Source organism: Papaver somniferum, chromosome 7 (assembly GCF_003573695.1).
Source record: "Papaver somniferum cultivar HN1 chromosome 7, ASM357369v1, whole genome shotgun sequence".
In the NCBI taxonomy this organism is placed as follows: domain Eukaryota; kingdom Viridiplantae; phylum Streptophyta; class Magnoliopsida; order Ranunculales; family Papaveraceae; genus Papaver; species Papaver somniferum.
In genome coordinates, this window is record NC_039364.1 from 57084819 (window position 1) to 57102742 (window position 17924).

General features: G+C 37.0%; 2 protein-coding genes across 2 annotated transcripts; one reads left to right on the plus strand and one right to left on the minus strand.

Moving 5' to 3' along the window:
* Positions 1 to 473: 473 nt before the first annotated feature.
* On the plus strand, positions 474 to 3480 carry LOC113297376. Its single transcript, XM_026545824.1, has 9 exons — positions 474 to 957; positions 1436 to 1587; positions 1780 to 1875; positions 2073 to 2135; positions 2252 to 2323; positions 2416 to 2518; positions 2706 to 2777; positions 2892 to 2980; positions 3073 to 3480. Exons 1-9 carry the CDS (start codon positions 621 to 623, stop codon positions 3223 to 3225), a joined length of 1137 nt encoding a protein of 378 aa, XP_026401609.1. The 5' UTR covers positions 474 to 620; the 3' UTR covers positions 3226 to 3480.
* Positions 3481 to 10758: 7278 nt separating this feature from the next.
* On the minus strand, positions 10759 to 11872 carry LOC113294659 (uncharacterized mitochondrial protein AtMg00810-like). The gene is made up of 2 exons (XM_026543042.1): positions 11625 to 11872; positions 10759 to 11416 (listed from the first exon to the last, which is right to left on the minus strand). The coding sequence occupies exons 1-2, from the start codon at positions 11870 to 11872 to the stop codon at positions 10759 to 10761; spliced, it is 906 nt and encodes a 301-aa protein (XP_026398827.1).
* Between the last annotated feature and the right edge of the window lie 6052 nt (positions 11873 to 17924).

Sequence of the window (17924 nt, forward strand, 5' to 3'; positions counted from 1 at the left end):
TAATACGGTGTCGAAATTTAATCGGAGCCGTCTATTAAGAATCTAAAAATTCTTTGGGTCCATATAATCTACGTGTCAATATCCGACAACATAAACATGAAGGGAAAGTAGCACTGAATCACGAAGCAACCTGTATCCCTATTATATCGGTTACTTGGAACCTCGCACCGTACAAATCAAACGGCTAAAGATGAGTAATTTAGCGCCCCCTGGATCATATTCGTATGGTTCTCATAACATTTGTTGATCGAAAAAGTACAAAATTTTACTTGAAAAAGACCATCACACTTTTGAAGATATTTCCACCCAAGCTGTTTCATTTATTACATATCCGCATAAAATGGGTGAAAGCATCTCATGACAATCGTAAATATCCTCGAGATAGGCAGATGCGCATCACAAGATATTGTCAACGGCTAAACACGAATTCACGAACTTCATGTTACTCTCTCAGAGTACAAGCTCTATCTTAAATAAACAAATATGAAAAGAAACGGCGTACAGAGTTTCTATGAGTTGTTTTTTAAAGAGAGAGACAGAAAAGCGCCAACCATGGTTGTTGTTGATTAAGAAAACTCAAACAGTTTCTGACTCACTGGAATTCGTTTCCAGATTCAGATATGGAGATTCCATTAATCTGTAGTAGAATTCATCATCATCATAATACACCATCAAATTTCATTGAGTTATCCTCTGTTTCTTCAAGAAGTCCCGTTTTTCAGTTTAAAAATCAAATAATAAGAACAACAAGTTTTAGGGTTTCAGTTTCATCTTGTATAAAGGCTTCATCAAAAGGAGGAAGTAGCAGTAACGAAGGGATTGATAGTGGAATTTCAACTAGTCCTGTTATGGAGGTAACAACTTTTAATGATAGTTTTGCTGCTGCTGCTGCTGATACTAAAGATCTTCCTGTTTGGGATAAATTAGGAGCTGTTGTTAGACTCACTTATGGAATTGGTAAGCTCGGGTTACTTCCAATCATTTCAAACTTTGGTTTTTTTTCTTGTTGGATGATACCTTTCTGTGATTTGATTGAGATTCTTGCATGTTTTAATTTCAAGTCTTTGTGGGTGGGAATTATTAAAAAGTTCGAATGGGGAGTGTGAAAAGCAAGAACTTTATTTTTAGTTTCTTCTGATGAGAAATTTTGACTGCAAAACCACGATATAAGGAAAGTTTGACTGCAAAACAAATGTTTTAGGCTTTTCCGGATGGCACACATAGGCAAAATGTGGATAACCCAAGTGAACGGTATAGATTGTAACTTGTAGCGCTTCAGCATATTGGAGCTTGGATGTGAGCACGGTTTCTAGGATCTAAACTGATACAATTATATTTGTTCAGTACTCTTTATCAACTTTCAGCATGACATAATCAATTGATATATCTGAATGTTATTTCATTGTATTTTTTTGTTTGTTTGTTGGAAAATCAGGGATATATGGAGCAATGGCATTAACAGGAAGGTTCATATGTTCCATGTCCGGAATTGATTCCATGGGAGGGTTCAATCCATCATTAGATGCTGTTTTAGAAGGACTTGGGTATGCAGCTCCACCAATTATGGCTCTTCTCTTCATATTAGATGTATGTAAGATGCGTTTGTCAACTCATCATTGTAACATTTTCATAATTCCCATCAAGATATTTTGAAATTCTTGAGAAAAATAATGCTAAAAGTTGTTTGATCAGCCATTACAGAATAATTCAAGGGTTTGCTTGGCAAATTTAGAATTTATATTGGCTCAGTTTTGACTAAGCTTTTTAAGATGTTTACAGGATGAAGTTGTGAAGTTATCTCCTCCTGCACGTGCCATCAGAGATGTGGAAGATGAGGAGCTCAGGAGCTTCTTTTATGGGATGTCACCGTGGCAGGTAAATTACTACTCTAAATTTATCAGCCTACTTAAAATGGGAACTATAAATCGTCAACTGTATCTTTTATGACTAAGCTTTTAATTCTTTTTCTATCAGCCTAATTAAAATGGGAAGTATAAATCATCAACTGTGTCTTAGCATTAGGTCAAGTGCTTTCTAAAGAAAGAATAATAGTTTCTTCCACACTTTTGCAGTTCATACTCATTGTAACTGCTAGTTCCATAGGAGAGGAGCTTTTCTATCGAGCAGCAGTTCAGGTAAGTTATGCTTTACTTCGTTTTGTGTATATTACAATCATCCAGACTAGCTTTTGATCAAGTTTGATTCCACAGCACTAAGTAGCTAGGGTGCATTAAACCTTTTAATTTTGTAGGGGGGATTAGCTGACATTTTTTTAAGAGGAGGCACCGAATTGATGAAGGATGCTCGAGGAATTGCAGCGCTGGTATAAACACAACTCTTGTACTATATCTTCACAGTAGTGCTGCTGACTCTATAAATATCGTTACTCGATCCTTATGGTTTAAAATTGTGCAGACTGGTGTGTTACCGCCATTTGTCCCTTTTGCTCAAGCATTTGCAGCTGTGATCACAGCTGCTCTTACAGGGTCACTATATTATGTAGCTGCCTCTCCAAAAGGTAATCCTTTGGTGGTTTTGTTTGTATTAGCCGTGATGTTTTGTTCAGTCTTAATTTTATAGCACATTTCGAAGCAGATAAATGAAAGGCTATTCACCGATATTAAGGTAGGGTGAACAATCTGGGATTACGCATTCGCTAGTGAAGTTATCTTTGTTTTAATTATTGGTGTCTTTCTCCTCTTCAGATCCTACATATGTGGTAGCGCCAGTCTTACCATCTCGCTCTAGCCGTAACGATCTTAAAAAGCTCTTTGCAGGTATGTTTCTGTGTTCTCACTTATGTTCTTTTTGTTAGTACTATGCTACGAATTAGATGGTCACAACATGCTACCTTTTCTCATCTTTATCACTGCTCTCTCAATGTTATGCAGCTTGGTACGAGAAAAGGCAAATGAGGAAGATTTACTCGCCCCTGTTGGAGGGAATTTTAGCACTTTACCTTGGCTTTGAATGGATTCAAGTAGGATTTTTTTGTTGCTTTACCTCATTTTGCAAGTCTGCACTCATAGGAAGAATGAGAGTTAATGATGCCGTCTTTGTTCACATATGCAGACAAATAACATACTCAGCCCCATGATAACACATGGAATATACTCGGGCGTTATATTGGGACACGGTTTGTGGAAAATTCACGACCACAAACGAAGATTACATCAGCGGATAGAACAACTTAGATCAGAAGTTAGGTCTTCAAATAAGCTATAAAAAACCATGGAAAGTGATTGCCTAATGAAGAATCCTGAACGAGTAACTGGGAATGGACGAAATTGTGTATGTTACTTGGTGGAGTCTGATGAACACCGAAGATGAGAATGACATATAGTAGATTTAGTTGAAGAAGAAAATATATTGTTTACCAAGAATAATAGCTGCTTTGTATATGATGAATATATTTGATCTGTACATTTGGTTCCTACTATAGTGCAAATTTCCATGTCAAGCAGACTCATTTCTGAATCAGCTGAAAATCTCCACGTTAATGCACTATTCCGTATTATAGTAGCAACCAATTACAAGATATATCGGGGGTTCAAAGAACACAACCTAAATATATCCTCCGTATTATAGTAGTAACCGATTACAAGATATATAGGAAGTTGGAAGAACAACAGCCTAACCATATCCTAGAACCGATTACAAGATACTCCCCCCGTCCCTAATAAGATGACCTAGTTGTAGTTTGCACAAATTTTAAGACAAGGAGAAAAATTGAGTATATTTAACTATTTTTTATAATTATACCCTTATGGACAATAATTAGTAAAATTTAGAAACACTTTATCTCTTAAACTATACCACGGTTTTTTATAAACTTTATACCGTTGAAAAGCATTTTAAAACACCTACTCAACGAATATAAACATGACTATCAAATTATACATATTTCTTATAGAAAAAATAATCAATTAAAAGGGTAGTTTTAGAAATATCTCTTGATTAGTGAAATATGTCATCTATCAAAGTTTAAAACCAAGTAGGTCATCTTATTAGGGACGGAGGGAGTATATAGGAAGTTGGCAGGGACGGACTCAGGATTCTCTCTTGGGTAGGGCTGGATTGTAACAGTCGATAATGCGGCCAAAGGCCACGACAATTTTTTTTGGTGTACATGACATAATTAGTGGCCAAATAGTGATCCACCTGTACAATACTAAATAGCTGGGGAAATAAAAGTTAAACCAAACACAAATAACAGAAAAACAAAGTGATTACCAAAAGAGAAGAAAGTAAGAGTAGAAAGGTAGTGAGTGGAAGAAGACTATTTACTTTAAACATGACTTAAATTTTGATCACCTCATAATATGGGCTTAAAATCACATACAATTAGCTAAATACAACTAATATGTGGGCTAAACATAAAATTTAACCTAAGTTTCTATAATAAAAATATTTTACCCAAAAATTAGGGACGGGCTATAGCCTCCTTTAGCCCCTTGCTAGGCCCGTCTCTGGAAGTTGGAAGAACAACAGCCTAACTATATCCTAGAAAAGGTAAACACTAGATGTGAACTTTTACGACAACCTAACTCAAATGGCTTCTCATAAAGTTTGGAGAATTTACAGTCGAAGTCTATGTATGAAAATCTAAATGACTCTAGGATTGCCTCTGCTCATCCAACTCCGAATTATTCTGTTGTGATGCCAACACCACACAATTAGTTATTTGCTGTATTTAGTTTCCTAGCTTTCCATAATTAGTTAAACTCTTTCCTAGTTTAGGCTGTCTTTAAACTTCAGTTCTTTTCTTGTTATTCAAGGCTTTGAAAGCTATAAATACCCTAGCCGCAGCTTGCTTGGAAAATTAATCAATAACAATTCAAGTTTACTTTTATTTCTTCTTCTTAAAAGCTGGTGGCTAACCCCCAATTCAAAGGGTTTATCCGGTTCTCTTTTTACTTTGTCAGATTACAATCCTGTGAAGATTATCTTCACTAAGTTCTGTGAAGGCTATCTTCACAGCTTTTATCCTGTGAAGACTATCTTCACAACTTTTCTCCAGTGCAAAGGTATAGAACCCTAACACCTGGATCAGAGAAGGTTCAATTCAATCTCCAAAATTCGACCAATTTTTTTTAGGGTTCTTTCTTTCCTCACCGTGTCTTACACAGAAGAACGTGCATGAAGGTATTGAAGTATTAACAGATAAGATGGACAATCTTGTTTAGACTATTACTAACCTTCATGTTCTTAATGAAGAGACTTAAAAGAAGAAGATGGCAGATAAGTTGTTGCTCCGTGAACAAGAACGTACTGCTCTCGCCACACAACTTGCCACATCCATGGAAACCTCTTTCCGCAACGTATTTAGAGAATTTTTACCTCTGCTACAACAGCGTCCTGGTGCTGCAAATCCCCCTCCACCACAACATCATGGTCAACCACAACAGCTGCGCCCTAATATGAAATTTCCAACCTTTGCTGGTGAAGACCCTGATGGCTGGATTTTCAATGCAGACCAATATTTTAGTGTTTACAATACCTCTGATGCTCTTAAAATTATTTTCGCCTCTGCTCATCTTAAAGGCGAGGCCAACCAATGGTTTCGATGGAGAAGAACCCAAACTGCAGTCAATTTGTGGGAACAGTTTTGTACTTTGGTTCGTGAAAGATTTGCTCCGGAGAAATTTGTTGATGCTCGATTAGCTATTAGCATAATTAATCAGAAAGGTACAGTTCGTGAACATATCTCTGAATTTGAGTATCTCTTAAACTTTGTTGATTTTCCTGAGGATTATTTAATCAGTTGCTTCATTCGTTCTCTAAAACTTCATATTGGTGCTACGATTAAGTTGTTGGCACCACAAACATTACTTGAGACGTTACAAAAGCACTTCATCAAGAAGAGGCTTATGCAGTTGTTACTAAGGCTGTCGCAAGACAACCTTATCGTCCTCCTCCATTTAGGCCTGCTGCTACGGTACAACCAACTTCATACAATAAGTTCTCTATACCACCTGGAGCTAGACGACTTTCATTGGATGAACAGAAACAAAGACGTGCCCAAGGACTCTGTTTTAATTGTGATGAACTCTTTACACCGACTCACGTTTGTGCCAATCCCAGATTGACTATTTCAGATGTTCTTGAAATAACTGCTGACGTTGAGGATGTTAGTGAGAAACTTGTGGACACTAACAATGCTGACACTAATATTGAACCAATTGAATCTGAGGCCAAGATCACTTTCCATTCTCTTTTGGGTACTCCTTTTCCTAGGACAATGCGTATTTCTGGCTTTACTAAGGGACAAGCTTTAACAGTTCTTGTCGACTCGGGTTCTACACACAATTTTCTTCATCCAAAGGTAGCCAAACAATGTGGTTATTCTATTTTCTCCACAGATGCTGACTTACGTGTAACGGTTGGTAATGGTGGTCAGATAAGTACTCAAGGATCTTGTATTAATATTCCAATTCAGCTACAGGGCTTTAATTTTACTTCTGATTTTCATCTATTACCTATTAGTGGTTGTGATGCCGTGTTGGGTGTCCAATGTTACGTACGTTAGGTGAAATCTCTTGGGATGTTACAGCTTTAACTATGACGTTCAACATCCAAGATGCTGACATTCTTTTGGTGGGTAACAACGCCTCAACTGTAATGATGATGGACAGTTCTCCCATGCAGCATTTATTGAACAAGGAGCACTTTGGAATTCTGTTCCAATTATTTGAATTTAATGCGTCTACAAGGGATTTAAATGCCGAACTACCACCTGAAATTCAACATTTATTATCCACATATTCAGACATCTTTCAGTCTCCTGATTCATTACCACCTTCACGACAGCATGATCACCACATTCCTTTACTAGCTGATTCTTCTCCGGTTAATATTCGACCATATAGGTACCCTCATTTTCATAAGAATGAGATTGAAAAAATAGTTGCTGAGTTAAAGGAAGCTGGATTGATCCGTACCAGTTCCAGTCCCTTTTCGTCTCCAATTTTAACGGTTCGTAAAAAGGATGGTACTTGGAGGATGTGTGTGAACTATCGGGCATTAAATAAACTTACTATCAAAGATAGGTTTCCTATTCCTTTGTTTGATGAACTCTTGGATGAGTTACACGATGCGTGCTTATTTACAAATCTCGATTTACGCTCTGGTTATTATCAAATTCGTCTCTTTGAGCCAGATATTGCTAACACAACTTTTCGGACGCACGATGGCCATTATGAGTTCTTGGTCATGCATTTTGGACTTTCGAATGCTCCAGGTACATTTCAAAGTTTGATGAACGATATATTCAGACCTCATTTACGCAGGTTTGTGCTCGTTTTTTTTTATGACATATTGGTATATAGTAAGAGTTTTTCTGAGCATCTTAAGCATATGTCTATTGTGTTTGATATTTTACGTTCCAACCAATTGTTCGTGAAAGAGTCTAAATGCACACTTGCTCAATCTTCAGTGGGTCATCTCGGCCATGTTATCTCATCTAATGGGGTATCAGTTGAAGATGATAAAATCAAAAGTATTCTTTCTTGGCCTATTCCTAGCACAGTTAAAGAGATTCGCGCATTTCTTGGTCTTGCTGGTTATTATCGCAAGTTTTTCAGGGATTTTGGCACTATCAGTAAACCTTTGACTCAGCTATTAAAAAAGGATGCTTTTGCTTGGAATGATGATGCTACTTCTTCATTCAAATTGTTGCAGCATGCTCTTACTACAACTCCTGTATTAGCATTACCCGATTTTAGCAAGGAGTTTTATCTTAAATGTGATGCTTCGGGTGGTGGTTTGGGTGCCGTATTAATGCAGTCTGGCAGACCTCTTGCTTACTACAACAAGCCGTTATCTGGTAAGAATTAAATCTTTCCGTTTATGACAAAGAGATGTTAGCAGTCGTATCTGCTGTTCAAAAATGGCGTCCTTATTTAGTGGGAAGACATTTTAAGATCTATACCAATCATAGAAGATTGAAGTATTTTTTGGATCAGAAATTATCATCTATGGAACAACAAAAATGGCTATCTAAATTGTTGGGATATGACTATGAGATTGTTTTTCGTCATGGCAAAGAGAACGTAGCTGCTGATGCTTTATCTCGTCTCTCCAGCCCTCAACTTAATTCACTCTCAATATCTATTTTCTCTGGTGTGCAAGAAATTGTCAAAGAATGTCGTTAGGATGATGCATATGGGTCATTAATTTCTAGTTTACGTACTAATCCTGGCTTCAAGCGCAACTACTTATATAGATGGAATTTTACGATATAAGCAAAGGATTGTGGTTGTTTCTTCTTCTTCTTGGTGCTCCAAACTATTGGAAGAATTTCACACAACTCCAATGGGAGGTCATTCAGGTTACTTAAGAACCTTCAAGATCTTGCAACAAAAATTTTATTGGAAGGGAATGAAACATTCAATTAAAGAGTTCATTGATCGTTGTGATATTTGTCAACGTAATAAAACTGAATCGATATCTCCTTCTGGCCTCTTAATCCCTTACCCATTCCTGCTGATGTTTGGCTTGATATTTCAATGGATTTCATCGATGCGTTTCCTCCATCTGAGAGAAAAAGCTCCATTTTGGTTGTTGTTGATCGACTTTCTAAGCATGCGCATTTTATTGCTTTGTGTCATCCCTATTATGCAAGCATAGTTGCACAAGTATTTGTACGAGAGGTGGTTCGTCTTCATGGTATGCCAAAGAGTATTGTCAGTGATAGAGATGCGATATTCATGAGCAATTTTTGGACTGCATATTTTTCTTTACAAGGCACCCAACTATGTCACAGTACAGCGTACCATCCAAAATCAGATGGTCAGTCTGAAGTTACTAATCGTACTCTAGAGTGTTATTTGCGCTGCTTTGCTGGTATGAAGCCAAAAGATTGGTTTAAATGGCTTCCTTGGGCTGAATGGTGGTATAACACAAGCTTTCATACTGCCATCCAAATGACTCCATATGAAGCTTTGTATAGCAGACCTCCTCTAACCATTTTATCATACTTACCATGCTCTACCTCAGTACATGATGTTGATATAAATCTTCAAGCCAGAGATCACACTCTTAAACTGTTGAAGTCTCACTTGCATGAAGCTCAAGCTAGATGAAGAAATATACTGACTCTCACAGAACAGAATGTAATTTTGAGATTAATGATTGGGTCTATTTGCGTCTCCAACCATATCGACAAACAACTGTTGCTAGTCAATCTTTTTCGAAGCTCTCTCCTCGTTTTTACGGGCCTTTTCGAGTCTTGGAGAAAATTGGAACAGTGGATTATAAATTAGAGCTTCCTACCACCAGTCATATTCATCCCGTTTTCCATGTTTCTCATCTAAAATAAAAACTCGGCGCAACTGTTAATATTGTCGCTGTTTTACCAGATATAATTGACTATGACAAATGGGAACCATCTGCAATTTTACAGAGACGAATGTACAAGAAGGAAAATCATGCTGGTACTCAATGGCTCGTGCAATGGAAGAACCATCCTGAAGATGAAGCAACTTGGGAGGACGCTGATGATTTCGTTGCGCGATTTCCAGAATATAAGACTTGATGGCAAGTCTGTTTTCAAGAGGGGTGGGATGTTGTGATGCCAACACCACACAGTTAGTTATTTGCTGTATTTAGTTTCCTAGCTTTCCATAATTAGTTAAACTCTTTCCTAGTTTAGGTTGTCTTTAAACTTCAGTTCTTTTCTTGTTATTCAAGGCTTTGAAAGCTATAAATAGCCTAGCCGCAGCTTGCTTAGAAAATAAATCAATAACAATTCAAGTTTACTTTTATTTCTTCTTCTTAAAAGCTGGTGGCTAACCCCCAATTCAAAGGGTTTATCCGGTTATCCTTTTAGTTTGTCAGATTACAATCCTGTGAAGACTATCTTCACTAAGTTCTGTGAAGGCTATCTTCACAGCTTTTATCCTATGAAGACTATCTTCACTAAGTTCTGTGAAGGCTATCTTCACAGCTTTTATCCTGTGAAGACTATCTTCACAACTTTTATCATGTGAAGACTATCTTCACAACTTTTCTCCAGTGCAAAGGTCTAGATCCCTAACATATCTTTCCGGAAGGAGTTATGGGCTCTGAAAGTTTCACTTGGAATAGAACTATTTATTAGGAAGTGTTTACAAAAATGCCTTAACTCCAACGCAAGACTCTTTGGCATATTGAAAGACATATCTCCTACTTGCTCTTGACCAAGTTAGTCATGACAACAGTATATTGAGGAAAAGGTTTTCTCACTTGATTGATTAACAAAATAGTTACAACATCATCTTATACATAACTCATAGACATATAAATGGAAAGAAGATAACTAAAAATACAATCTAATGAATACAAAATACACGCACAAAGGAAACAAGATAATAGTGAATATACGAATATACGCCATATCTTCTAACACCACCCTCAACCTCAAGATGGTACAAAACACATCTTGAGGTTGCTGGACAATAACTTGGGTCTAGGAGAGGGTAATGACTTGGTGAAAAAATCCGCAAGTTGAAATTCTGAACTTATATATGGTAGTGCAATGGTTTTCTTCTTGAAGTGATGACGTACAAAATGGCAATCAATCTCAATATGTTTTGTACGTTCATGGAAAACATCATTATGAGCGATATGAATAACAACTCTATTATCACAATATAAAGGAGTAGATTCTATCAGATGGATGCCCATATCACTAAGTAACCACCATAGAAAAACTATTTCAGAAGTAGTGTGTGCCATAGCCCTATATTCATCCTCAACACTAGATCGAGATACAACTGACTATTTCTTACTATGACAAGAGATTAGAGAGTTGCCTGGGAATATACAATAACCATATGTGGATCTTTTGTCTGTTACATCCCCTGCCCAATCTGAGTCTGTATATGCATGAAGGCGTAGGTCTGACTTAGAAGAGAATTGTAATCCTTTATACAATGTTCCTTTGATGTATCTTAAAATCCTGGAAATTGCAGCAAAATGTGTGGTACGAGGAGCTGACATGAATTGACTTACAATGTGAACTGCATAGCTAATATTCAGTCTTGTTATAGTCAGATAATTGAGACTGCCCACTAGTTGTCTATACAAAGTTGGGTCTGACAGAGCTTTTCCATCAATAGGATTGAGCTTAACATTCAGTTCTAAAGGTGTTTCTGAAACCTTACTATCTGTTAGTCCATCTCGATTAAAAATCTCAGAAGCATACTTAACTTGAGATATAAAGTAACCTTCAGATGATCTATTAACTTCTATGCCAAGAAAATATCTTAAGTGACCAAGGTATTTCATTTGAAAGCACGAATTCAGATGAGATTTTAGAGATTTTATACCTTCTGAGTCACTGCTTGTGATAACCATATCATCAACATATAAGAGAAGAAGTACAATTCCTTTTTCAGATTTTCTGATGAACATTGCTGAGTCATATGGGATTTGACTGAAACCAATTGAAGAATAACAATAGAAAATTTCTCAAACCAGGCACAAGATGCTTTTTTGAGACCATAAAGTGCTTTACGAAGCTTACATACTTGATTCGGAAGATGAACTAATCCTGTATGTGGTCGCATATAAACTTCCTCTTGTAGTTCTCCGTGCAAAAATGTGTTTTTAACATTCATCTGGTGAAGATCCCAATTACATACAGTAGCCGCTGCAAGAAGTGTACTACAATTGTCATATGAGCAACAAGAGCGAAAGTCTCTTCACAATTAATCCCATACTGTTGTGTATTTCCTTGAGAAACCACACGTGATTTACAACGTTCTAAGGTACCATATGATTTCGTTTTGAACTTATAGACCCAGTGACTTCCCACAACAGGTTTTCCAGGTGGTAAATCTACCATATCCCATGTGCCGGCTAGTTTATGTGCAGTCAGTTTTTCTCCCATTGAGTCTTGTCATTCTGGTATTATTGAAGCTTCCCTGTAACTTTTAGGTTCTACAAAATAGTTGATAAAGTGGAATGATAGCTAGTCAGACAACTTAGCTGGTGTTCGTCGAACACGAAGAGGCATTGAAATAACTTCAGGTACAAGATTCCCAGTTAAAGATGCATTGTCAGGATATTCCATAAAGTGGTCAGTATCAGCTTCATCTTCAGTAACTTCAGTAAATTCAGTAGAATTAAGAACGAGAGTGTTTGTGATAGGCAAGGACTTTTCGACAGAGATTTCTTCAAAAATGATCTATATATGTGAAGCTTTCTAAGGTGGATGATGTGCTACTAGGAAGAGACCAAAATGATACTTTATCCCAAAAGGTTACATGTCGAGAAATACGTAATCTTCTAGTTTCTGGATCATAACATATGTAACCTTTATGTTCTATACCATATCCTAAGAAAACACACATAGTATTCTTCTTTCCAAGTTTGTTTCGTTCACGTTCTGAGAGAAGAACAAAACATGTTGAACCGAAAACATGGAGTTCAGAGTAGGTTGGTTTCTTGTTGAACAAACTCTCATACGGTGATATACCTCCTATAACCACAGTTGGAATACGATTGATGGTGTAAACGGCAGTGAGAACGGATTCACCCCAAAAGTTTAAGGAAACTAAATATGATAGAAGTTGTGTTCGAGCTATTTCAATAATATGTCGGTGTTTTCGTTCAGCTACACCGCTTTGTTCTGGGGTTTCTGTACAAGATAATTGAAGAAGAATTCCTTCAGATTTTAAGAAATCCTTGAAGGGATTGGATATGTACTCACCACCTTGATCTGCACGAAAAGTTTTCATAGTTTTCCCAAATTGTGTATTGATCATTCTAGAGAATTCTGTGTAGATTCTTAGGAAATCTGACCTGGTGCTGAAAAGATAGATCCATGTATAACAAGTGTGATCATAAATGAAAATTACATAGTATAAACCCCTCGTTTAATTGCAAAAGGATTCTTACCCCAAACATCAGAATGTATAAGATCAAAAGGTGCATTAGAAGAAGTAATAATTTTATTAAAAGGAATTGCACGTTGTTTGCCCATCTTATAGGAAATGCAATGAGGTTCTTTGTCAATAGGTTTATTTCCTAACAACCCTTTATTAATCATGTAAGAAAGACGAGAGAAAGAGACATGTCCTAACTCAGAATGCCAAGATATAAAAGGTGATACTGTGGAAGGTAAGGTAGATGTATAAGCATCAACAAGTTTGTTCTTGGATTTATGAGGAATAACTTGAGACTCCAAAAGATATAACCGACTAACTCTACGGCCTATCTCAACAAGCTTCTTTGTCATGGGATCCTGTATAAAACAACCAGAAGAAGTGAAATGAATGTTAAAACCTTGATTACACAATTTTCCAATAGAAATGAGATTTATTTTAATCTGAAGCACAAGAAGCACATATTGTATATGTATATTGTCCAAAAGTTTAATCTGGCCAATATGACTAGCAGTTATTTCTGTACCATCTGCAGTATGAATCTTAGGTATAACAATAGGGTGCTTTCTCTCAAACAATGTTGAGTTAAAAGTCATATGATTTGAAGCACCTGAGTCAAGAAACCATTCAGCTGAATATGTACCTGTTGGAACTAAGAAAGCAGAAGCTATTGTGGAATTATTACCAATAGACAAAGCTTGTTTAAGCATCTCCTGGATTTCAGCTAGGTTGGGTGGTGTGGATTGTGCAACTGCATCTTGTGGTTTCTCTAAACCGTATGAAATATTAGCAGAAGCTGCAGATAAATGTGCAGGAACAATGACATTTAATCTCCTTCTTTTTCTCATATTTCGGGATGACGACGATGTGTAATTTCCAACTACATGTACAAAGGCCTTGCAGTAGTTGCATTGAGGTGTTCCTGGAGGTTAATCCTTGAGAAGCGCTTGAGGATGATGTACTTGGGGGAAGAGTGCATCTCTTTGCAAGATGCCCAAAGTTCTTGCAATTATGACATTGAACTTGAGACAAATTATGAGAACTTCTTTGACTGTTGAGCTGAGGGTTGTAACTTGGTTGTGCTGGTACCACAAGGACAGCTGGAATATCTAGTTTGACTCTCTTATAAGTCTCTTTAGTGATTAAGTTTAGAGAGTGCAGTTTCTACAGTTGGAAGAGGAGATCGATGAAGGATTGATGCTCTGACAGTTTCAAACTCATCTCTCAATGCCAATAACTGAACTAATCTAGACTCTTCTCTATATTTTTGTCATATTTCTGTATCAGTAGTCCACTTAGATTCCATAAGTTCTAGTTGATTCCATACAATTGATATCACAGAATGAAAATCAGAAATGGTCTGGTCACACTGTTGTTTCAAAGAACGAATATCCTGCTCAAGTTTGTATCATTGAGCAAAGTTGATTTGAGTATACCTTTTAAAGAGGAAATCCCATGCTTCTTTGTCTATTTCAAAACTGATAAGCTGCATACTTTTGGATGTGATCACTATGTTCCCTATCCATGTAAGAATCTTGTGATTGTTGACTTCCCATATTTCATTGGGATCTTGTGATGATGAATCTTTTACATCCTTATCTTTGATGCCGGAGCTGCTTGAGGTAGGAACTTTTTCTAATGCCATCAACATACCTTTTTTACCTTGAGAAAACTTCTCATGAGATATGAGCAGTGATTGTAGTTGGTTCCATCAAACTTGACTGTAATAGGTTGAAAATCTTCTCGAGACATGATTAACTGATGTGACTGATAACAAATAACTGGATTTATGATATTTTATAGTTTCAAGGAACAAGACAATAAACTTACTGTGTTGCAGCGGAAATGGTTTAGATGTTGTCTGGCTCTGATGCCATGACAAAGTTAGTCATGACAACAGTATATTGAGGAAAAGGTTTTCTTACTTGATGGATTAACAAAATAGTTACAACATCATCTTGTACATGACTCATATAGCTATAAATAGGGCTGCACAAAAACCAAGCCGATCCGTCAAACCGGACCGAAACTGACAAAATCGGACTGAAATCGAGCCGAATCGTTCATCCAACGGTCAACCACAGTTTGTATTTTCATAACCATTAGATCTTCGGTTCGTCAACGGTTTCACCCTCCAAACCGACTAAACTGAACCGTATGAACCGAGGTATATCTATAACCATTGATTTTATGAATCCCTTTAATCCTAACCCTATATTTATCGTATATAATCAACTAACCTAAACCCTAAACTACCACTCGCTCCCTTCTTCCACTCTCTTTATCTTCTTTTTTTCTTCTTCAAAGAACATCCGCCTCTTTCCCTTTTCTTTTTTTCAGTCACCACTACCATTTAAGTAAGATCTATCATCCCAATCACCAACTCTCCTCCTCCTTCTTCTTTGATTACTTCTTTTTCTTCTTTTTGTTTCCCAACCACATGCAACAACACCAACGTCTGCACTACCACCTGCAACATCATCGGAACTGCCGCCTGCTACACCACCATCATCAACACCACCGTCTGCTACACCAGCACCACCACCTTTTGATTGGGGAAATTAAAGATTGATTGTTTGAAGATTATAATTTTAGGGTTCTTAGAAAATTATTTTTTTCTGTGTTGGGTTTCTTTGAGGAGATGATATTGATTTTTTGCGTTGATTTAGGGTTTTGAAGAAAATTGTATTTTCATTTTTAATTTTACTTTGTTTTCTAATAGGATCTGTGTGTTAGGTTGTTTGAGAAATTAAATTGATATGTAAAATGGACTAATGAATCTATGTTGAATTTGTTTGAGAGAATAAATTAACATGTAAACTAATTTGAGGAGATGACATTGAGAGATAAATTTTCTGTGTTGAATGGGATATAAACCGGCTGGAAAACCATATCCGACCAATCCAACTCGGCTCGGTGTTTGTGGGTAAAAACTGGTTCTGCTATTTTTTGGTAAATTTGGGTGTGTTGATGAGAAACGAATTCAAACCCTAAACAATGCACTGCGCGGGAGTACTTTCAGATTCGAGAGATCAATCTGTAAGACTCTGGCCTAAACCAAGAAATGGTCGTTCCAGATTCAATTCGGTCACAAAGTGAAGGAAAAGGGGTTGATCTTAAGGAGGGAAGCGAAAAAGGTGTTTGAGATCAAAATATTGAATTATGAAGGTTTGGTTGTTTATGACTTGTATCAGAATGTGGAACTGGCTTGCGTAATGTAAGCTATCAGTTCTGGGTGTTTTCTGGATACTATGTTAACTACACTTGTGTTATTATTTTTCGAAATAGGTTGAAAACTTATTTATACAAGTCATTTGAGCGCAACCCTGATCTCGTAGGAAGTGGAGAAGATTAAGTAGTGGAGTAGTGGGGTTGTGTAAGAGGTGGTGATCATCACGTGGTCACACCTTCATCCACTACTCCCATCGTTGTTAACCATTCGTCCTTTCCTGACACGTTCTCGTAATGGGCGCGTTGCACGCCGCACGCTGTAAACCGCCAGACCAATACCCCAGTAGGTATCCCCCAGTTTGTGACATGTTTGATGTCTTTAATAAGTGGGTTAAGTCGTGGGACTTGCCACAAAGAATAGCATATGGTGCTATTAGGTTAAACAACTAAGTTGTTTATGAAGCCTATATAAAATATCGTATGTATTCCATGCACGTAAAGCATCACCTTTAAGCAGCTCAAAATAATCGATGTGCATGAAGCATCGTTGTTTTAGAGCTCGATTGAATAAGTCACGGATTGGGAGTCTTAAAAGAGGTAGCATGGCTGGCCACCTTTGGGTGATCGTTTGGTAGCCTTAGAGAAAATCTATTGCTTGGTCGATCGCTCCTTGTGAAGGAGGGGTGGCCGGTGATCACTGTAGTTGCAGGAAATCCTACACTACACCCCTCATAAGATTTCATTAACATTCAACTCATTTTAGATTAACAATCCTAATTTTATTGATGAATCTTTAAACAATCTTACAAGAAAAGATAAAGGAATCAAGAATGACCACTGCTCTAAACTTTCTCTCTCCTATTTACTTGCTTCTCACTCAAAAAAGATCTCTCTCCTTTTCTTTCCAACTGAATGACTAATTATAGGGAAGTACATAGTGGATGACAGCTAATCTATCCTTTATTTTCGGATATGGTTTGCGACATTCTCGCAACCTTACAAATGTTAATCTCGCAAACTCCCTAATTTTCACTGGACCATCACATTTTTCTCATGATTTAGCTGACGTCGTTTATTATGTCGTTTCTGAAGCTGTTCTGCGACATTGTCGTGTTGTGTTGTTAATAATTTCGCTGAGGCATTATTGCTGCGAGATTCTGATCCTACATCTTGCCTCTTCTCATATCTTCTCTGCGAAGTAGAGAATGATGTGAGAAATTCCGCAGTTATCCATCACTTTATATTCTGCATTTATCACACGTATCCTTTCTTCCATCTGTTTCTTGACACGTCTTTTGTAACTGCTGCTTTTTAATCGCTCACGTCTTTTCGCATTAATCGTGTTTATCTTCTCGAGAAAAAATTTCCTCTATATATACACTCTTTCTTACTCTCTTTTTACTCTCTTTTTATTTTCTCTGCAACTTCATCGTTCTTCTGCAAATTCCGCCATTGTAACTTTTTCTTCTTTCTTCTTCTTTCAATCTTTTTAATTTCTTCTTCATCTCCATATTGTTCCCTCTGTAGATCTTCATCATTCGTAATTTTCTTCTTTTTTAATTTTTACGACTTAATCTTCCTGCTGGTGTTTTCCATGGATTCATCGAGGTTAGTTTTTTTTATGGGTTTTGCTGAAATTGATCTTGTTTACTGCCTTATTTGATGTTGTTTATGTGATTCCCATACTGTTGTTGTTTCAGCAAAAATGCCTCCAACACCAAATTTACGGTTCAGAACCCTAATATTTCCAAATCGCAGCATAAGGTTGTTGTAAACAAAAGAAAGTATGCGGATCAGAAGGTGGTAAGAAACATTATTATTTTCTAATAACAATATTGTTGCCTCTGTTTCTTATCCAGATTGTGATTCGCAGGGTGATAAGGA